The sequence below is a fragment of the Drosophila gunungcola genome, assembly GCF_025200985.1.
Source record: "Drosophila gunungcola strain Sukarami chromosome 2R unlocalized genomic scaffold, Dgunungcola_SK_2 000030F, whole genome shotgun sequence".
Taxonomy (NCBI): Eukaryota; Metazoa; Arthropoda; class Insecta; order Diptera; family Drosophilidae; genus Drosophila; species Drosophila gunungcola.
The window spans coordinates 225,270-244,012 of NW_026453176.1; the positions used below are offsets into that span (position 1 = coordinate 225,270).

The following is an 18,743-nucleotide window of genomic DNA, read 5'->3' on the forward strand; positions in this document are numbered from 1 at the left end:
GAAACACTCGAAACAATTTGTTCTTCTCTTTTCTCCCAACACGTTATTGAATCTCTTTCACTGCGAACTAACTGGTTTTTTCAGTGCTTCGCCAAATACACACACAACCACTTTTTCCAGGGTTCTCTTACTTTTTATCAGCTTTTTATTATTTTTTTTTTTTTTTGGTGCCTTAAGCGATTAGCGTCTGGGCGTTGAAATTGAATTTGGGCCAAGCTGTCGCCGCACAATTGGCTATTAAAACTAGTCGCGTTATTTAACTAACCCCCGGACGATTACCGTTGCGATGCGCTCGGAAATTTTTCGGACCTCGCGCTGGAAATGGAAAAACAACAACAACTGAAGCAGCTGAGCGCCAGTGTGGCCGGTTTCACCATTAGAGGTGGGCAAACATTGATAAGCTTATGAGGATATCGTGCATTTATCGGATTGCGGCTTGAAACTCCATCTAGTGGAGACTCAAACTATTTTGTATAAATTCTAGTTTTGGCGGTAGATATTAAAACACAAAAAAATTAACTGTCCGGAACTTTTACACCGTCAGTAAACAATACAAGGAAACACACTTCCTTCAGGCCTTTGCCATAATCTGTCGCTGCAAAGAATATTATGGTAAAAAAAATTTGAAAAGAGTTATTAACAAAAAAAGTCTATAATAACTTCTATTAAAAACTATTTTTTCTTTTTATTTTGCTAATATGGTGTCATTTTTTTTAAACTAAAATTTCAGCTTACAAGCCCATACTTGGTAAAACCTTAAGTATAAATTGGGTTCTAAATCGAAAAAACCATTGTTCTCCAAAAGAATAACCCAAGATACAAAAATGGATAGGTCAAATATTCCACACTCGTTTGTATTTAAAAATAGACATATTTATTGGTAGTATTATAATTAATTTCAACCGCTGGGCAATTTGTTACGCTGCTCTGTGAGAGTGGCGACTTAACGTATCAGTAGACAAAAGTAACAGCAGATATAACGGAAGAGAAACGTACAAATTGGAATCGAAGTATCCACAGAGAAGCTAGCGTAGGGGAAAATAAAAGCGGCTCGCCGCTTGAGGGTATAAAGTGCGCCTAATTGATTGGCTGCGCCCGCGACATTCCAGCTGCGTCGTGGCCATGGCGAATCAGGGACTGCTCGACGACCAGGTCATCGTCGTCCTGGTCGTTGTTCTCCAGCTGCTTCTGGCGCTTCAGCCGCAGCTCGAACACCTCGCTAATGGCGTCGCGGAAGCAGATAAAGTTGTAGTCGATGACGCCCTGCCGGTTAAAGTTCTCCTCGCGCAGGATGCAGACCAGGGCCAGGAACTTGTTCACCTCCCGCAGGTAGAGTATCGTGTTGTTGTTCAGCTTAATGAGACTAGAGCTTCCGCTGTCAAAGGCGGTTTCCTCGGAGCTACAAGAGCCCATAAGTTTTAGGCAGTCATAAAAAATAAATTAGTTGGCTTGCCTGTATATGCTGGACAGATCTATGACCACGTCAATCATGTCGCAGCAAAGCTCGTAGGTCTGCATGTCGACGGGCGAGGAGTCCGTGGCTATGTAGATCTTGGAAACGACATCGAACAGAAAGGCCTTTTCTATGCCCGAGTTCTAAAAGGGTAACAGGATTAGCTAAATACACAACTGAGACTAAAAAACCGAATCCAACTTACTGGTATAAAGATGTTCAACAGATTCTCCAGCGTGGGCAGCTGGGGAATCAGCTTCTGCACCACCTTGGAGAAGGCCTCGAAGATCGAGTGGTCATATATGGAGGTCAGATGGAAACTCAGGTGGATCTGATTGAGGCCCGCCTCGCTGAGGTCGTCCGACGATCGCTGATGGATGTCCCGCTGCGATTCCATTTTCGAATCGTCGCTTATGCCATCGACCTGGGAAGCAAGCAGGTGTCACTGGGTTATCACAGCCGATAAGCGCCTAAATCACGGATATTACCTTGTGTATAAACACCTCGAACTTAATGCGCTGGTTCACCTTGTAGGCCTGCAGCACTGTGTTTTTAAACTTGGTCAGCGCCTCATTGTAGTCATCCTTGGCGTCAATGACAAAGACCAGGGCACCGCAGCCGCCGAAGATCATGTCCGAGTCAAAGGTCGGCTCGAAAAAGTCTATCTGCCCGGGGAAGTCCCAGATCTGAAACTGCACGAAGCTGGAGTTGTTGATGTCGTCCTTCACGATCTTGCTGGTGGACTCCAGGAAGAGCGTCTCGTTCGGCGACATCTTGTGGAAGACCACCTTCTGGATGGAGCTCTTGCCGGATCTGCGCATTCCCATTAGGAGAATGCGCGGTTTTGTCTCGCTGCTGCCCGTCGCATTTGGCTCCAGTTCCAAGCCGTCCTGGTTGTACGCGCGGTAGCCAAAGTCCTTGGGGAACGTGTCCGCCGGATAGTCATCGTCATCGTAGCTCTGCAAAGACGTGATTGGATGCAAATCAGGCGGTTGCGATGGGCGGGGGCCACTGCGATAGGGCTTCTTTGTCTACTCACCATACTGTCGTCGAAGTCTTTCGCGCTCCACTGGAATCTGCTTTTGGGGGTGGAGCCGACTGTGTGTCAGCGCATGTGTGCATGAAACGCTCAGATAATAGATATATAGCTGGCTGGATCAGTTTACCTTTTCTACTTTTCCTGCGGGTTTCTTATCGGAATCTCAATGTGTGCACACCTGCGGGCGGAACTCAGCTGTTCCTATCGATAGCAATCAGCTGGGGGCGATAGTCAAGTGAATGGGAATTCGGTCACACTCAGTGATGGCAGTTTGGAAATATCCGTTCAAATAAATTTAAGTTTGAATTACAATTTTAATAATCTTATCTTAAGCTTCAAATTTGTATACACCTTAAACTTTTCTTGCTTAATATTGCAATAAGAAATAAAGCATAAGGCTTGTATTTTAATTCTTTTAAACTTAGATTTATATTTTTAAAGTTTAATACTAAATTAAAAACTTGTAATGCTGCGTATTCTTGTTTTATGTTTCAAGGATAGAAATTGAGAAAATTATGCAATTAAGGATTGAAAATAACTAAGGAAATTAAGCTTGAATTTAAGTTATTTTATTATCTATAATTTAGCTTAATATTTCAAACATTTATACCTGTTTAATAAATATATCAGGGATTAAAATGGAAATCACAACAATCTTTTTTAATAATACATTCTTTTAAGAATTATTGAAAAAAAGACAAATGTAAGTCCATATATGGTTTAAAACAAAAACTTACAAAATATATTTTGTTCCCAGCTTAATTGATTACAAATATCAATTTTTTTATTTTTTTAAGAAACTGAATTCAACCTCTGCCTCTGTATCATAGACAACGTTCCTTTCAGTTGCTAAAAAGTTTAATTTTAACCAACTTGTTCACTTAACGAAACAAAAAACGTATATTTAACCAATTCTAAGACTATTGGGCGGCCAATTTGGCATCCAACTGGCCTAGATCGACGCCCAGCTCCCTGAGCCTCTGCTCCTGCTCCTTGGTGTCCAGTCCGTGCTCCTTGTTGTACTTGTAGTTGACCGTCAGTTGGACCTCCTCCAAACCGCTCACATGGTCGTACAGGTTGCCCTCCAGCCGCAGATCGATGTCGCTCTCTTCGCGCAGGGCGCAGAAGTACAGGAGGAATACGGCCAAGCTGGCGGAGATCACGTAGGGCTGGTACCACAGGGATTCATCGCTTCCGCCGCTCCTGGTGTCCTTCGCCCGCCAAGTGGCCGCCTGGCTGCCGAAGAACTGTATGGGCTCGTTGCTGACTGTGTCCTCCTGCGGTTTTTTGCCAGCTGCTCCCTGGCTTTTAGCATAGAAGCGGGATACCGCCGAAGTAGCGCCTGTTGGTGGCACCAGTTGCCTGCAAAATCCATAAATTATCACCGTTAATATATTATAGTTGTTTACTTAAAATAACTAACCGCAGGACTTTTGTTTTTGTCAGTAAACGCAGCATTTTCAATGTTTAACTCAAACAAATTTCATAACAAAATTGGTTAAACAGCTGTTCGAGTGGAGTTAGAGATGTGCAAGCGGTAGAGCCAGTTATTGCCGGCAAAAAGTTTAACGGTATATCGATGTTTAATTTAATAAAAATATTATTTTTTATGTAATGTTTTATATCACATAGCTTTTAATATACAAAATATTCACACTGACATATATATAAAGAAAAGAAAGTTGTTTGTAAATTACACTTATAATATAATCAGATCATTTTTTTTTTGTAGCAACCGATATTTGTAAACGATGATTAGACCACAAATTCTCACACCACCAGCCGACCGCTACACGTGTGTTCGAATTGTAAACACGCGCTGGAGTTTTAATTAGTTAATAAATGCACAAAATGGGTGCAACCAAGAACCTGGACTTAATAGGCACCATCGAGGATGATGCCGAGGTGGAGAACCTGTCGGAGGATTCCGATGCGGAAGTGGAAGTGGGTTAATCATTATTTTAAAAACGAATCCAAACTGAATAAGAGTATTTTTTCAACAGTACCAACCCACCAAACTGAGACACAAGAAGGTGACCGAGTTTGAAAAGGGCTTTGAGTTCGTGTCCTCGGTGAAGGAGTACAACCAGGACACCTGGGACGATCTTATGAAGTATGTGAAGCGGAAGGCCCGCACAAAGACCGACGACAAGATTGCCGCACGTTTGCAGAAGCGAGGTGGCGCCGACGCAGTGGCCGCCGAGCAGAGCGATGGAAGTGAGATAGATCTTTCCGAGGATGAACTGAAGCATGACAACCTTCGGCTTCGCGAGAAGAAACAGTCCAAGAACAAGAAAAAGAAGGCCGGCGAGGAGGAAGAGGAGGAGGAGGGCGAAAAGATGCAGTTTGACGACACTGTGGAGGCCAATGAGCAGATCACCTCCTTCTACCAGATGAATCTGTCCCGTCCCCTGATGCGAGCCATCGGAGTGCTGAGCTACATTTATCCTACGCCCATCCAGGCCTCCACGATTCCGGTGGCTCTGCTGGGACGTGACATCTGTGGCTGCGCCGCCACGGGAACGGGCAAAACGGCAGCCTACATGTTGCCTACCCTTGAACGTTTGCTCTATCGTCCTCTGAACAACAAGGCCATAACCAGGGTACTGGTTCTAGTGCCCACCCGTGAGTTGGGCGCCCAGGTCTACCAGGTGACCAAGCAGCTGTGTCAGTTCACCAGCATAGATGTCGGCCTGGCCATCGGCGGTCTGGATGTCAAGGCCCAGGAGGCGGTACTGCGCCAGAATCCCGACATTGTGATTGCCACGCCAGGTCGTCTCATTGATCACATTAAAAACACGCCCAGTTTCACTTTGGATTCCATTGAGGTGAGCAAATCGGTAGTATTTAACTATAATACCTTGTTTATGATGATTCTCCATCCTTGCGCTCTGAGCTCCATCCAGAGCTAAGAGGAAAACTCTGGTACTTGTTTCTGCGCGGCAGAAGCAAGCTGACCCTTAAGTTTTTTCTACTTGTATCCCACATATTCTCTTTTATTAAATGACTTTTTTTTGCAAATCTTTAACAGGTGCTCATTCTGGACGAGGCAGATCGTATGCTGGACGAGTACTTCGCCGAACAGATGAAGGAGATCATCAACTCCTGCTGCAAGACACGGCAAACCATGTTATTCTCCGCCACAATGAGCGAGCAGGTCAAAGATCTGGCCGCTGTTTCGTTGGACAAGCCCGTGAAAGTGTTCGTGAACAACAACCAGCAGGTGGCCTTTAATCTGCGCCAGGAATTCATTCGCATACGTGAAGATAAGGAGGGCGATCGGGAGCCCATTCTGGCCAGCTTGATTTGCCGAACCTTCCACGACCACTGCATGGTGTTTGTGCAGACCAAGAAGCAGGCCCATCGATTGCACATTTTGCTGGGTCTCCTGGGCGTTCGAGCTGGTGAACTGCATGGTAATCTTACCCAGCAGCAGCGTCTGGAGTCCCTCAAAAAGTTCAAGGAAGAGCAGATCGATGTGTTGATTGCCACCGATGTGGCTGCTCGTGGTCTGGATATTGTGGGCGTGAAGACTGTCATAAATTTTGTGATGCCCATCACCACAGAACACTACATCCATCGTGTAGGTCGTACGGCTCGTGCTGGACGTGCTGGTATCTCAGTTTCGCTCGCCGGCGAAAAGGAACGTAAGATAGTCAAGGACATCATCAAGAATGCCGAGAGCACCATCAAGAATCGTATTATTCCGCCGGAGATCATTGAGAAGTACCGAAACAAGCTCACGGGTCTGGAGCCGGAGATTCGTAAGTACTCTGAAAAGCATATTTCTTGGTTTTTTAGATTGTAATTGTCTTATTTTCTTTAGAAAACATTCTGGACGAGGAGCAGGCAGAACGGCAGCTGGCCAAGACGGAGCAGCAGCTTTCCAAAACGGAGCGCAAGCTGCTGGGCCAGTCCAACGAGCGACGTGGCTGGTTCCAGACGAAGCAGCAGCGCGAGGCTGAGAAGGATCGTCTAGCTTTGACAACGGGTGACGAGGAGAAGCCAGCTGGTGGAAAGGGCAAGGGTAAAACGGCCGGAAAGCGTAAGCGACCTGAGTACGGAGGTGATGGCGAAGATGGACCACCGGTCAAGGAACTGGAGGCAAAGCGGAACAAGAAGAAGAAGGAGGAGCCCCGAAAGAAGACGCCCGAGCAACTGGCCAAGGAGCGGGCCATGAAGGAGATCGAGAAGGTGTCGCTGGTGCGGGCCAAGATGGCCAAGCTGCGCAAGCGTCCGGGCAAACTGGGAGCTGCCACAGAAGCCCACAAGGGCGGTGCCTCCGACGGCAAACCCAAGCGACGAGGTGCCCAATCTGCTTTCACCAATGATTTGACCGATGTTAGTCGTGGTGGAGCACTGCGTTTAAGGTGAGTGGTATAGTCTTTTATTTATTTTAACGGTTGTAATAATTAATTCCCCTTTTCCTTAGATCTGAGGCCAATCGGCACAAGAAGATGACCAAGATTGCGGCCAAGAAAAAGGCCAGCAGCGTAAAGATCACAAACAAGGCGGGCAAGAATAAGTTCAACAAGGGAAAGAGTTTTGGAGGACCACGATACACCAAAAAGGATAAAAAGAAGTAGACGTACAAAATATAGTTGTATGTAATGTCAGCTCGTAAACTTGTAAAATAAAACTTTGGCTTCCTTTAGACCTTGAATTGTTTAAAGTACAATTAATAAATGGTTTTTATATCAGCAATTTGACCCTAAAAAGTAACAAATATTTTTTTCGGTAAAAATAAATAAATAAATAAATTTTGAATTTGAAATATATATATATCAGAAAATTCGAATAAGTATTAAACTGATAAAACTTAAAATCAAGAAAGTAACTATATTGGTTATCTATAACCGTATTGTTTAAAAAACGCGCCAATGAACTATCGGTATTAATCGATAGTGAATTAAGCTTTGCAAAACGGCATTGCCATCACCAATTTTGCTTTGCCCTTTTGTTCCTTTCGCGTTTCTCCTGATTTTGACCACAACAATGTGTTAGGTCTTCCAAATTTGCATTTATCTAAAGCCAAGAAAGATGAGCTTCCAGCGTACCTACGGTCCTCCCCGGGATTCCGACTCGGACAGCAGCTACGATGGCTTCTACTTCTCGGATGAGGTGAGTGCTCCTTTGGGCCACTACATGAATGGCGCCTCAGTAGCCTCTTTTGTTCTCCTCCAGATAAAACGCTCGAAACCCGCTCCCTATGTGGATCCAGAGCAAAAGCTTTACAATGCGGTGCTCGATGGAAATCTGGAAACGGTGCAGGAGGAGATGCGCCGGCTCGTCTTCCATGTGGACCAGAATGTTCGGGGTGGACCCAACGTGCTGATGATCGCCTGTCGCGAGGGACACTACGAAATGGTTGAATGGCTGGTGGAGAAGAAGCAGGCCAATGTTAACAAGCAGCTGGACTCCATGACGCCGCTGATGACGGCCTGCGATTGCCACCACAAGGATCCCTATTTGGCGGAGAAAATAGTGGGTCTGCTCCTGCGCCATGGTGCGGTGGTCAATGTATCCGATAGATTTGGAATGACACCCTTTATGTTCGCCTGCCAGAAGGGATTCACCGGCGTTGTGCGTCTCCTGATCAAGGACGTTAGCTTCGATGCTGTGGATAATCAAGGCTGCACGCCCATCTTCCATGCCATCGAAAAGAATCACGTGGAGGTGGTGAAGCTGCTGGTGGAGGCGGGCGTGAATGCCACGATCGCGAACAACAAAGGATACACGCCCACCCAGGTGGCCGAGTGCCATGGCTACTACGATCTGCTGGAGATCCTGCCGCGCCCAGCCTCCACCTATCTGGTGCCCACCCACTTTCTGGGCTACAACACACTGAGGGATCACATACCACGCATCTTCCTTAAAAGCGACTGTCCAGAGTATTTCCAGGAGCTGAACGGCATCCTGCAGTCCATCAATGTGGGCAATATGGTGCAACACTTTGCCATTGCGCGGATCTCGCTGGCCGAGTTCCTGGTCATGGATGAACAATCGCTCCGCAAGGTGGGCATCGAGTATCCCATCTACCGCAACAAGATCTTAAAAGGCATTTTGGAGTAAGAGGATTCTAGTGGTTTCAAAATATTTGATTTTATATTACCTTAACTTGTATCTACTTGCAGCTTCCACCTTCATCATTGGTCCAACAAGTCGATAGCTCGAGTCAAACAGAATGGCATGGACAAGTGGGTGTGCCATTGCTAACACAATAATCCCAGTTAATCCATAAAATCTCTTCCAGCTTCTATGAGATTCTGATGATTGCCGCCAATCACCTACAGCAGTTGGTCATTATTCAGGCCTCTTTGCGATTTATCTTAATGAACCAGAAGGAAAACCAACTGGGGCATCTTTCGGAGACGCAGTTGGCCACAATTAAGAGCAACCTGCAGGGATATCGCGACGTACTCAACCAAATGACAAAGACCGTTAAATATGTAGGTTTTTAATAGCATAAATTTAGAAACATCCTTACTTTTATTAACTATTTTTACAGCTCGGTTCGTTCAGCCCCACTCAGAATCCCCTGTTCATCGACTTCAACGAAATCCTCGCCGAGCGAAAGCGCAAGAAGGTGCGCAACTACTTTAAGTACACCACCATTATCCTCGGAATCTCAGTTTTCATTTGCCTAAAGTGCAAATGGTTCTCATAGTATTCGTAGCAGAACATTTCCATTTTCTATTTAAGCATTTTGCTGCACAAAACACGTTGTTTTCGTTAGCGCTGAATGAATTTTCAAAATTCATTGGTTTTTGCAAATCAAAATAGTTGTAGTTGAAAGAAAAGTGTTTAAGTTTATCTCGAATATCATATGAATCGAAATTTATAAAGAGTTACCTAAAGATTAAGAGTTTATCTGGATAATAAACAACCAAATGCTGAGAAACATATAATCTCAAATCACACAAGAAAAAAATATATATATATATTTGTTACATTTGAATTTTAAAAGCAATGGATAAAATGTTACCTGAAATTCATAAAACTACCTGAGAAGAAAGCGATTTTCTAAAAAAAAAAACTTTTGTTAATTTCGAAACCCACTATAAAGTAGACCAATGTTATAACGAATGTAACCAAACACTAATATTATTTTGATCAACCGATTAATAAACGAATTGTTATCAACTAATTGAAAACTTTGTATAATTAATATTTCAGTTTTGTATGGCTTAACTATATCATAAAGCTACCATAGGAAAAATTGATTCTTTAATTTGAAAAGTGGCGAAAACTAATTTTTAGATAATCTTATTCTCATACTTGGTTTAATATTAAGGCTAATTAATTTAATATACAATTTTATAAATTGGGACTACTGATATACGAGAAAATTCTAGGAAGTTTTGGAGCATCCTAAAACGATTGTAAATATTTTACAAAATATTGAGGAGTTCATGAAAAAACTAGAAATTCATTAAAATTTGTTGAAAATTGATTTTTTTTTATTTTGTACTTGGCGGTTATCGATATCAGGATGCGTTTTTTATCGAAAGTAGATGGAGCCATTTAATCGATGCCGCCTTTACTGCCAAAAACGTAAACAAAACATTTTTTAAAGTGTTTACATTGAAGACTTGGCGCCATGTCGGTACACTTGGAGCCGGGCGTCATCCGGAAGCTCGACGAGGTGGTGGTCAACCGCATAGCCGCCGGCGAGATCATCCAGCGACCCGCCAACGCCTTAAAAGAGTTGCTCGAGAACAGCTTGGACGCCCAATCGAGTCACATCCAGGTGCAGGTGAAGGCCGGCGGCTTGAAGCTCCTCCAGATCCAGGACAATGGCACCGGGATACGGCGCGAGGACCTAGAGATCGTCTGCGAGCGCTTCACTACCTCCAAGCTGGCCCGCTTCGAGGACTTGGCCCAGATAGCCACGTTCGGCTTCAGAGGAGAGGCGCTGGCCAGCATCAGCCATGTGGCCCACTTGAGCATCCAGACCAAGACGGCCAAGGAGAAGTGCGGATACAAGGCCACCTACGCGGATGGCAAACTGCAGGGAGCGCCGAAACCCTGTGCCGGCAACCAGGGCACAATCATCAGCATCGAGGATCTGTTCTACAACATGCCGCAAAGGAGACAGGCGCTCCGTTCGCCGGCCGAGGAGTTCCAGCGGCTGTCCGATGTCCTGGCCAGATACGCTGTCCACAATCCCCGGGTGGGGTTCACGCTCCGCAAACAGGGTGAGGCACAGCCCGCTTTGAGGACTCCGGTGGCCAGTTCCCGGGCCGAAAACATACGTATTATCTATGGCGCGGCCATTTCCAAGGAGCTGCTGGAGTTTAACCACCGGGATGAGGTGTTCAAGTTCGAGGCCGACTGCCTCATCACACAGGTCAACTTTTCGGCCAAGAAGAGTCAGATGCTGCTGTTCATCAACCAGCGACTAGTTGAGTCGCCGGGTGAGTGATCGTGTAATTTCCTTTTTAGACAAATAACTAATCCTTCCTGATCTGCCAGCACTCAAGACCGCTGTGGACTCTGTGTACGCCACCTACCTGCCACGTGGCCACCATCCCTTTATCTACATGAGCCTCACACTGCCACCCCAGAATCTGGACGTGAATGTCCATCCCACCAAGCACGAGGTGCACTTTCTCTACCAGGATGAGATCGTAGAGCGGATCAAGCAGCAGGTGGAAGCCCGTCTGCTGGGCAGCAATTCCACGAGGACCTTCTACAAACAGCTGCGTCTCCCAGGTGCCCCAGATCTGGATGAAACACAGTCGGCGGATAGAACCCAGCGCATATATCCCAAGGAAATGGTGCGCACCGATGCCAGTGAGCAGAAGCTGGACAAGTTCCTGGCGCCTCTGGCGAAATCCGACTCTGGTGTGTCCTCCAGTTCCTCCCAGGAGGAGAGACCATCGCTGCCAGAGGAGAGTTTTCGTGTCACTGCGGCCAAGAAGTCCCGGGAGGTGCGACTTAGCAGCGTTTTGGACATGAGACAGCGAGTGGAGAGGCAGTGCAGCGTCCAATTGCGGAGCACTCTCAAAAACATGGTCTATGTGGGTTGTGTAGATGAAAGGCGGGCTCTGTTCCAGCATGAAACGCACCTTTATCTCTGCAACACTCGCTCTTTTAGTGAGGAACTCTTCTACCAGCGGCTGATCTACGAGTTCCAGAATTGTTCGCAGATCACAATGAATCCGCCGCTTCCGCTCAAGGAGCTCCTAATGCTCTCCCTGGAAAGTGAGGCCGCCGGCTGGACGTCCGAGGATGGGGATAAAACTGAACTGGCGTTCAGTGCTGTGGAGATCCTGCTGAGAAAGGCGCCTATAATGCGTGAATATTTTGGACTGCGCATTTCGGAGGAGGGTCAGCTCGAATCTCTGCCCAGTCTGGTTCCCCAGCATCGACCCAACGTGGCTCACCTGCCGGTTTATCTGCTCCGCTTGGCCACCGAAGTGGATTGGGAACAGGAGGCGCGCTGTTTCGAGACTTTCTGCAGGGAAACTGCTCGCTTTTACTCGCAAATGGATTGGCGCGAAGGTTCGGCTGCGGCACATCCCAGGTGGACCATGGAGCATGTTCTGTTTCCGGCCTTTAAAAAGTATCTTCTACCACCACCACGTCTCAAGGATCAAATCTACGAGCTTACTAATTTGCCAACACTGTACAAAGTTTTTGAAAGGTGTTAGCTGGGCTTTTTAACAATGCTTTAATCCTTTTTTTTTAAATGAATATAATGTACGTATGCTTAAAGATTAGATCTCCTGGATCACAACAGATTTAACTATTTTTCGGATATTGTTTTATTTTAAAAATTTTTCATTGGTTGCCAAATTAAGTCAATATAACAACAAATTTGAGGACTCAAATTTTTGGACTTCAAGGAACTATGAAAACTTTCTGATTGTACTGCCATATTGTGCAATATAATGGACATGCAACAAATAATATCTATTTTGATCTCCTGGATCATTGAATTTACAAAGTAATCAACTATAAATATGAGCTATTCATGAATATCTATAATTAGGTATTTAGATCCGGCTGGCGGAGACGTGTTACTCTCTCGGCATTCTTTACGTGCTCCTTCAATAGCCCCATGATCTCCGTGTCGTACTCTTTGGGCGTGGGCTTCACATCGGTGGCCCAGTAGTAGATGTCCCAATCGTTAGTCACTCCGTTAATCAACTGATCGTACAGAGCCGTCTGCTCGGCGCTGAAGTTTTGGAGGTGCTTGGCCGCAAAGGTGCTCAGGAGCAGGTCGTTCTCCAGCATTCCGCGCTTGCGAGATTGATACAAAAGTCTGGAAGGTATTAGGAAACTGGGTTATTGTTGTAAGCTTTAAAATGTCTTCTTATAATTGGCATAGTTTTGGAGGTTTAAAATTTTTTATATTTAATCCGAATATATCTAATATAGTTTTACGAATTTAATAGTACTTAGTTAAGTTAAAATTCCAGAATTTTTATTAAAGGATTCTGTATAAATATTAAAATAAATTAATGCCTCAAATAAACAAGTCTTAATGTTGTACTTACCGCTGCTTTCGAATATCCAACGGCTCGTTGGGACGCATAGGATACTCCGGCAACGGAAGGTAATCCGGGTCCTCGTAGTCCACAATCACATCGCCGAAAGTGCTGGACAGCGGCGGCGGCGGAAAATCCTTCAGATTCGAAGCTGAGCGTCTCCACGGAAGGAATATCCAACCCGAAATATCCATTGTCATCTAGGTATTTGCAAAAATATAAATAGATATACGGAAAAAATGCATCAATATGCATTATTATGCAACCGTATAATGGAAATTTCAAGAGCTTACCCTTAGTTGGCGAAACATTTTAATGCCAAGCAGCGCCTTGCAGAATTTATACAATTTTAAGATCTGTGATGTTTTTGGCTTTTTATTGGATTTTGAAACAATTTGAAAAATCAAAATATTTTGACAACTGCCGGCTCTTCAGTTTGTGACTAAAATACGACAAAAAGCGTAATTGCGCATTTTAGTAAAGTTCCAAACCTCATTTATTTTTTATTTTGAAGACACATATTTTTGGGGATGGTTAAATGTTTCTGTTTTGTTGGCTTATGTCCAAACTTCTTAATGTTGTAGGTTAGCTTTTCACATTTTTTATTATATTAATATTTAAGTTTAATTTCTTATTGTAAATGATTGTTGTTTTTGCTTTTTGCATCAGTGTTGTTTTAAACAGTGTTGTTTTAATTACAGTTCTCTTTACTTTATCTGAAGTTCAAAGATTTCCACAAAAATTATATTTTATATTTTATTTTTTTAAGTTTCTACGATTTAAGACAAAACTCGGCAATCTCTTGGTGCATTTTTCAAAACAATGTAAGAAAATATATAACGATATTTAACTTACAGGAATGTTAACTTTAACATTACCAGAGCACCGCTGGTGTGACCGTGGCAGCGGCCACGAAAAATACCATACCAACCTTTTTTTTTTTAGCTCCGCTTTGCAGCAAACCGAGACCGATTGAGGAAGAAACGCAGAAAACGGAAACTTTTTGAAACGAGCGGTTGTGCCGCGCTGCTGCGGAGGAAATCAGAGAAAAAATCAGAAATTTACGTCGCTTCGGGTAAACAGCCGGCTAAAATATTATGAGTTGATGGATGTTTGTTTTGTTCCATCGCGTTTCGCGGATAAGTAAAGAGAGGCCCTCGGCATGAGGATTTGAGAAGTGAATTAAGCGCAGTGTTCTTATGCAGCGAATTGTTAGCGCCCAAAAAGTAAACAAACAAAATGCATGTTTTTGAACGGAAATCTGAATAAAAAAGTTACCTGTTTTGTGGATTTCCTTGCCACCCCCGGTTTTCGCGTGTGTTGGTGTGTGTGTGCCTCTGTGTGAGTGTTGTGTTGTTTTTGTGTAAAAGGAAAACAAAACGGAAGGCTAAACAACAACAAAAAGGAAAGCAGTGTGTGTGTGTGTGAGGAGAGCGGCCAGCGGCAAAATGCCGGCGACAGCGAATTCGTGGGTGTTTTTGCTGTTGTTGTTGGTCGCCGTGGAAAGATGCAGCAGCAACAGCAGTGGTCGCATCAATAGTCGCAGTAGCAACGGCTACAGGAAAATTCAGTGGCAGGAGCAACAGGAGTTCCCCACTTTGCGTCCCCTTCCAGAAAAAGGTACGTGTGCTATCTCAGTCCGACCCGCCAGCATCTCTGGCTCTCTTCGCTCTTCGCTCTTTGCACCTCTTGGCTCTCGCTCGCTCGGATCTTAATTGTTGTTAATCTGCGGTGCATTAACCTGACTTCTTCCTACTCCCCTGTATCCCCCTTCCGCCACCTCTGGCTGTGCCAAAAATAACAACTGCTCTCTCTCTGTCTGTCTCTTTGTCTCTCGGTTTTTTTCATTGGTTTTTTGTGTGTCTGTGTGTCACCCCTCCCCCGCCAGCCTTCATTCACTTTGTTATGCAAATTCCTTGGTTTCCTTTCCTCGCTCGCAAAAATGCCGCAAAACAAATGAAAAATAGAAAGAAAAACAAGTGCATATGCAAAACATTTTTGTCGCTTTTTTGCGGGTTCGCGTAGAATTTTCACGCAACAAGAATTAAATAAAAATATTTTTGCACCATGGAAAATGATGCAGAGCCCAAGGATAAACCTAAAAATGCAAGGGAGTTAAGTCAAGTTTATTCTCCAAGAAAATGTACTTTGGGAATAAAATGTATTCATTTTAATACACATCTATATGCAAACTAGTAGAAAGACAAATTTTAAAGTCTTTTTAATATAATTTAGGGCACCAACATGTTATCAAAACTATATTATATAATTTATTAGAAAAAAAAAATATAAAAGTTAAGATACGTTCCATTCTATTATCCAAAAATGTACTAACTTACTATTTTTTTATTGTAATAATAATTTTAATAATTTTGAAATATAATCCGTTAATAAGTGACCATCCTGAGAGGTGGTTTATGTCAGCCCTAACTTAAACTTAATTTAAAATTACAAACATTTATTTACCTAAACGTTCAATTTTGAAATTGTCACGAAAACAGATTAAAATGATTGTAAGCAAGTACAGAGGGAATTTATTGTTCGCCTGAAAAAGCGCTGGAAAATTTGCACAGCAACAACAAATACATTTTAATAAATTATGTACATTCTTACAATGGACTTCTTGACTTGGCGCGCATTATGCATGCACATGATCCATGACCCGAGGGGTCCAAAAGTCTCGGCACAAAGGCCACCGCTCGCCCTCTCTATCTCGTTAAGATACAGATAACGATGGACGCGTAAAAGTAAATAAAATTAAAGTAAGCATTTCCTCATTTAAGGCGATGCGACGCCACAACTTTGTCACAATTGAAACGAGCAAAATGCACAGAAGGCACCGAAATCAATCAAATAAATTGTCTGTCTGACAATCCCAACAAGGCAACAGGGCATGAAGCAAACGACAAAGTTAGACAGTGGCGGGAATTATTCTTTTATTAACCTTATTCACTTGTTTCGCATTTGCTTCAAATTTTATATATATTTATCCCTTCAAAGCCACAATCTTTGTTCTTCAAGTATAAGACAAATATCATGTCAAGTTCAAGACAAATATTTTGTTATACACTTGCACTTTTAAATTTAAAAAAGTGTTATCTAAATTCAATTTAAATACTATAATGACTTAATGTGACACCCTTTTTACCGTACATTTACAAAAAACTACCTTTTATTTCTTTTAACCAGTCATTAATAAAAATGCAATGAACATATTCTTTTCTCTTTTGTATCGTATTTCAAGGTCGTTCACTTGCCGTTCAACAAATCGCATAATTAAAGCAATTTGCATATTTGTTAATCAAGATAATGAGACATTTTTCTTGGGCATTTAACTGGATTGGTTTTTGCTTTGAAATCCCTCTTTCTTTAAAAGTTTCCACTTCCATTTCATATCCTGGCGTATAGGATTTCTAAGGCACTTAAACACTAGAAGGATGATACAAATTGTAAAGAGCCAAACGACTGTTTGTGATTGTAACACCGATGTATTGGACAATTAAATATCTATATGAGAAACAAAATCGGGTTCATTAGTGAAACCTAGCTCTTTTTGGCATCTTTTGTTGCCTCTCAACAGTTCAGCAATTTGCATTGCAGCGACAATTTGCGAACCGTGCACAAATTTGTGTAGCCAACTGAAGTGTTTCGCAGTAAGCGTATCGCCCCCGCGGCTCATCAGGATCTGGGGCAGAAGCAAGAGCAAGAGCAGGGGCAGGGGGTTGGGTAAAAGGTTGGGCCAACCCTAAGGTAAACCCTCCCTTTTGCCGACCTACCTTTTGTGCCTCGCCATCCTGGGCTGGCGGAAATATTGCGGAAATCGTTTATCATGTCGCCAATGGCTCTGTTTTAATAATTGCTGTCCGCGTTAAACGGACGGGGAGGGAAAAAGGGGAAAACCGGAAAGGAAAGTGGGAGGGGCACGCCTCATTGGTGTATACGAATGGTTAACAGAAGATGCGATGAAAGCTCATCGATTGGCACTTGCGATACATTTTTGGTGGCAACTATTCTCTTTTCATGCGAGGTCTATTTTCATAGAGCATTTCATTTGGGCATATCTTGATGAACTAAACTTGTGAATGAATGATTACCAAATAAATTAATAATCTTTATAGATATTATAAGAGCATTATATGTTTTATTAGAACAATGTTTATATTATAGAAATAAAGAAGCTGTTTTAAATTAAAACATTTTGTATGTATATACATATACTTTTTTAGGTCCGTAAACACTGATGTGTTCTTATCTTTATTCCATGTTACTCAGTCACGAAAATGATTATTGATTAGCGTTTGTAAACAAAGTTTAAAAGGCTAACAATTTGATTACTAATAACTGAGGATCTTGAAAGTTTGATCTACATACACGTATTTTATATTTATTATTTATTTATGTTCAATTTTTAAAACTGAATTTTTTAACATCTATTTTATTAACAGATCCTTTTTTTTGGAAACGAAAGCCATTTTGTATGAATTCTGGAATCTTGAAATAGTTTTCCTTTTTTTCATAAAATTAAAACTAATTATTCTGCTTACGTAATTCATTAATTTTTATGTACCTAAAGGCATGCTCTTCTTGACGGGACCTCCTATCGCAACAAGGTGGTGGGAGGCCATCCATCATCGCCATCTGTCAACGCACAAAGTTCGAAGTCACCTTAGACCAATTTTTTGGCTGTCGTATTTATTCTCACTCTGGTCCGTCCAAGTTCCACATTCAGTTTGTTTGTTTGCTTGCCTCAAGTTCAAGAGCAAACGATAACCTGTCCGCAGACGATTAAGTAACACCAACAACAATAGAAACAAACAAGTTTGTAAGGTGAGTTACAAACACACGCACACACACAAGTAACACATGTGCATAAAGTTAGCAGTACAACTTTCAAAATCTAAATTTTTTTTTTTACCATAATTTGCCGTTAATTATCCGTAAATTATTCGTGAAAGAAAAAAATTTGCCGCTCAATTTTTTTAAAAGTTATCCAATGTTCTGCTAACTTGATATCAAGTTAGCAGTACACAAAATTAAACTTTAACTTTTCGAAAAATTTCTTTTGCAGGGTTTTAACTTTGATATCAAGTTAGCAGAACACAGGGTTTGTTTTAAAAAAAATATATTAAAACAAGAGCGGCAAATTTTATTCTTTCACGAATAATTTACGGATAATTAACGGCAAATTCCTGCAAAAGAAATTTTTCGAAAAGTTAAAGTTTAGTTTTGTGTACTGTTAACTTGATATCAAGTTAGCAGAACACAGGGTTTGTTTTAAAAAAAAAATATTAAAACAAGAGCGGCAAATTTTATTCTTTCACGAATAATTTACGGATAATTAACGGCAAATTCCTGCAAAAGAAATTTTTCGAAAAGTTAAAGTTTTATTTTGTGTACTGCTAACTTGATACTGCTAACTTGATATCAAGTTAGCAGAACACAGGGTTTGTTTTAAAAAAAAAATAGTAAAACACGAGCGGCAAATTTTATTCTTTCACGAATAATTTACGGATAATTAACGGCAAATTCCTGCAAAAGAAATTTTTCGAAAAGTTAAAGTTTAGTTTTGTGTACTGTTAACTTGATATCAAGTTAGCAGAACACAGGGTTTGTTTTAAAAAAAAAATATTAAAACAAGAGCGGCAAATTTTATTCTTTCACGAATAATTTACGGATAATTAACGGCAAATTCCTGCAAAAGAAATTTTTCGAAAAGTTAAAGTTTAATTTTGTGTACTGCTAACTTGATACTGCT

General features: G+C 42.3%; 7 protein-coding genes across 7 annotated transcripts in view; 4 read left to right on the plus strand and 3 right to left on the minus strand.

Moving 5' to 3' along the window:
• Nucleotides 1-851: 851 nt before the first annotated feature.
• LOC128256845 (ras-related GTP-binding protein C) lies at nucleotides 852-2,702 on the minus strand. The gene is made up of 6 exons (XM_052987520.1): nucleotides 2,620-2,702; nucleotides 2,493-2,551; nucleotides 1,942-2,412; nucleotides 1,659-1,877; nucleotides 1,454-1,596; nucleotides 852-1,399 (listed from the first exon to the last, which is right to left on the minus strand). The coding sequence occupies exons 2-6, from the start codon at nucleotides 2,493-2,495 to the stop codon at nucleotides 1,078-1,080; spliced, it is 1,158 nt and encodes a 385-aa protein (XP_052843480.1). The 5' UTR covers nucleotides 2,496-2,551; nucleotides 2,620-2,702; the 3' UTR covers nucleotides 852-1,077.
• A 630-nt stretch (nucleotides 2,703-3,332) lies between these two features.
• On the minus strand, nucleotides 3,333-4,032 carry LOC128256871 (uncharacterized). The gene is made up of 2 exons (XM_052987563.1): nucleotides 3,916-4,032; nucleotides 3,333-3,854 (listed from the first exon to the last, which is right to left on the minus strand). Exons 1-2 carry the CDS (start codon nucleotides 3,948-3,950, stop codon nucleotides 3,413-3,415), a joined length of 477 nt encoding a protein of 158 aa, XP_052843523.1. The 5' UTR covers nucleotides 3,951-4,032; the 3' UTR covers nucleotides 3,333-3,412.
• Nucleotides 4,033-4,247: 215 nt separating this feature from the next.
• Nucleotides 4,248-7,199, plus strand: LOC128256866 (probable ATP-dependent RNA helicase DDX27). The gene is made up of 5 exons (XM_052987558.1): nucleotides 4,248-4,436; nucleotides 4,496-5,320; nucleotides 5,524-6,256; nucleotides 6,319-6,862; nucleotides 6,925-7,199. The coding sequence occupies exons 1-5, from the start codon at nucleotides 4,335-4,337 to the stop codon at nucleotides 7,076-7,078; spliced, it is 2,358 nt and encodes a 785-aa protein (XP_052843518.1). The 5' UTR covers nucleotides 4,248-4,334; the 3' UTR covers nucleotides 7,079-7,199.
• Nucleotides 7,200-7,417: 218 nt separating this feature from the next.
• Nucleotides 7,418-9,603, plus strand: LOC128256868 (poly [ADP-ribose] polymerase tankyrase). Its single transcript, XM_052987560.1, has 5 exons — nucleotides 7,418-7,613; nucleotides 7,677-8,560; nucleotides 8,627-8,689; nucleotides 8,746-8,941; nucleotides 9,001-9,603. The coding sequence occupies exons 1-5, from the start codon at nucleotides 7,533-7,535 to the stop codon at nucleotides 9,157-9,159; spliced, it is 1,383 nt and encodes a 460-aa protein (XP_052843520.1). The 5' UTR covers nucleotides 7,418-7,532; the 3' UTR covers nucleotides 9,160-9,603.
• A 406-nt stretch (nucleotides 9,604-10,009) lies between these two features.
• LOC128256867 (DNA mismatch repair protein Mlh1) lies at nucleotides 10,010-12,238 on the plus strand. Its single transcript, XM_052987559.1, has 2 exons — nucleotides 10,010-10,909; nucleotides 10,968-12,238. The coding sequence occupies exons 1-2, from the start codon at nucleotides 10,093-10,095 to the stop codon at nucleotides 12,146-12,148; spliced, it is 1,998 nt and encodes a 665-aa protein (XP_052843519.1). The 5' UTR covers nucleotides 10,010-10,092; the 3' UTR covers nucleotides 12,149-12,238.
• On the minus strand, nucleotides 12,150-13,442 carry LOC128256870 (succinate dehydrogenase assembly factor 2-A, mitochondrial). Its single transcript, XM_052987562.1, has 3 exons — nucleotides 13,282-13,442; nucleotides 12,998-13,188; nucleotides 12,150-12,762 (listed from the first exon to the last, which is right to left on the minus strand). The coding sequence occupies exons 1-3, from the start codon at nucleotides 13,297-13,299 to the stop codon at nucleotides 12,486-12,488; spliced, it is 486 nt and encodes a 161-aa protein (XP_052843522.1). The 5' UTR covers nucleotides 13,300-13,442; the 3' UTR covers nucleotides 12,150-12,485.
• Nucleotides 13,443-13,960: 518 nt separating this feature from the next.
• LOC128256865 (low-density lipoprotein receptor-related protein 1) overlaps nucleotides 13,961-18,743 on the plus strand; it is a 59,976-nt gene continuing 55,193 nt past the window's right edge. Inside the window, 1 exon segment of the mRNA XM_052987557.1 lies at nucleotides 13,961-14,608. Coding sequence (XP_052843517.1) covers nucleotides 14,437-14,608 — 172 coding nt within the window. The 5' untranslated portion in view covers nucleotides 13,961-14,436.

Bases quoted from the DNA above. Each gene is read 5' to 3' on its own strand.
- LOC128256845 (XM_052987520.1), bottom strand. The intron at 1,878-1,941 runs GTAATATCCGTG...CTTGCTTCCCAG, and splicing joins TCGAGGTGTTTATACACAAG to GTCGATGGCATAAGCGACGA. The intron at 1,597-1,658 runs GTAAGTTGGATT...TTACCCTTTTAG, and splicing joins TGTTGAACATCTTTATACCA to AACTCGGGCATAGAAAAGGC.
- LOC128256871 (XM_052987563.1), bottom strand. From the start codon at position 3,950: ATGCTGCGTTTACTGACAAAAACAAAAGTCCTGCG. The intron at 3,855-3,915 runs GTTAGTTATTTT...TGGATTTTGCAG, and splicing joins ACAAAAACAAAAGTCCTGCG to GCAACTGGTGCCACCAACAG.
- LOC128256866 (XM_052987558.1), top strand. From the start codon at position 4,335: ATGCACAAAATGGGTGCAACCAAGAACCTGGACTTAATAGGCACCATC. The intron at 4,437-4,495 runs GTGGGTTAATCA...TTTTTTCAACAG, and splicing joins ATTCCGATGCGGAAGTGGAA to TACCAACCCACCAAACTGAG. The intron at 6,257-6,318 runs GTAAGTACTCTG...TATTTTCTTTAG, and splicing joins GGGTCTGGAGCCGGAGATTC to AAAACATTCTGGACGAGGAG.
- LOC128256868 (XM_052987560.1), top strand. From the start codon at position 7,533: ATGAGCTTCCAGCGTACCTACGGTCCTCCCCGGGATTCCGACTCGGAC. The intron at 7,614-7,676 runs GTGAGTGCTCCT...GTTCTCCTCCAG, and splicing joins GCTTCTACTTCTCGGATGAG to ATAAAACGCTCGAAACCCGC. The intron at 8,690-8,745 runs GTGGGTGTGCCA...AATCTCTTCCAG, and splicing joins AAACAGAATGGCATGGACAA to CTTCTATGAGATTCTGATGA.
- LOC128256867 (XM_052987559.1), top strand. From the start codon at position 10,093: ATGTCGGTACACTTGGAGCCGGGCGTCATCCGGAAGCTCGACGAGGTG. The intron at 10,910-10,967 runs GTGAGTGATCGT...CTGATCTGCCAG, and splicing joins GCGACTAGTTGAGTCGCCGG to CACTCAAGACCGCTGTGGAC.
- LOC128256870 (XM_052987562.1), bottom strand. The intron at 12,763-12,997 runs GTAAGTACAACA...AATACCTTCCAG, and splicing joins TTGGATATTCGAAAGCAGCG to ACTTTTGTATCAATCTCGCA.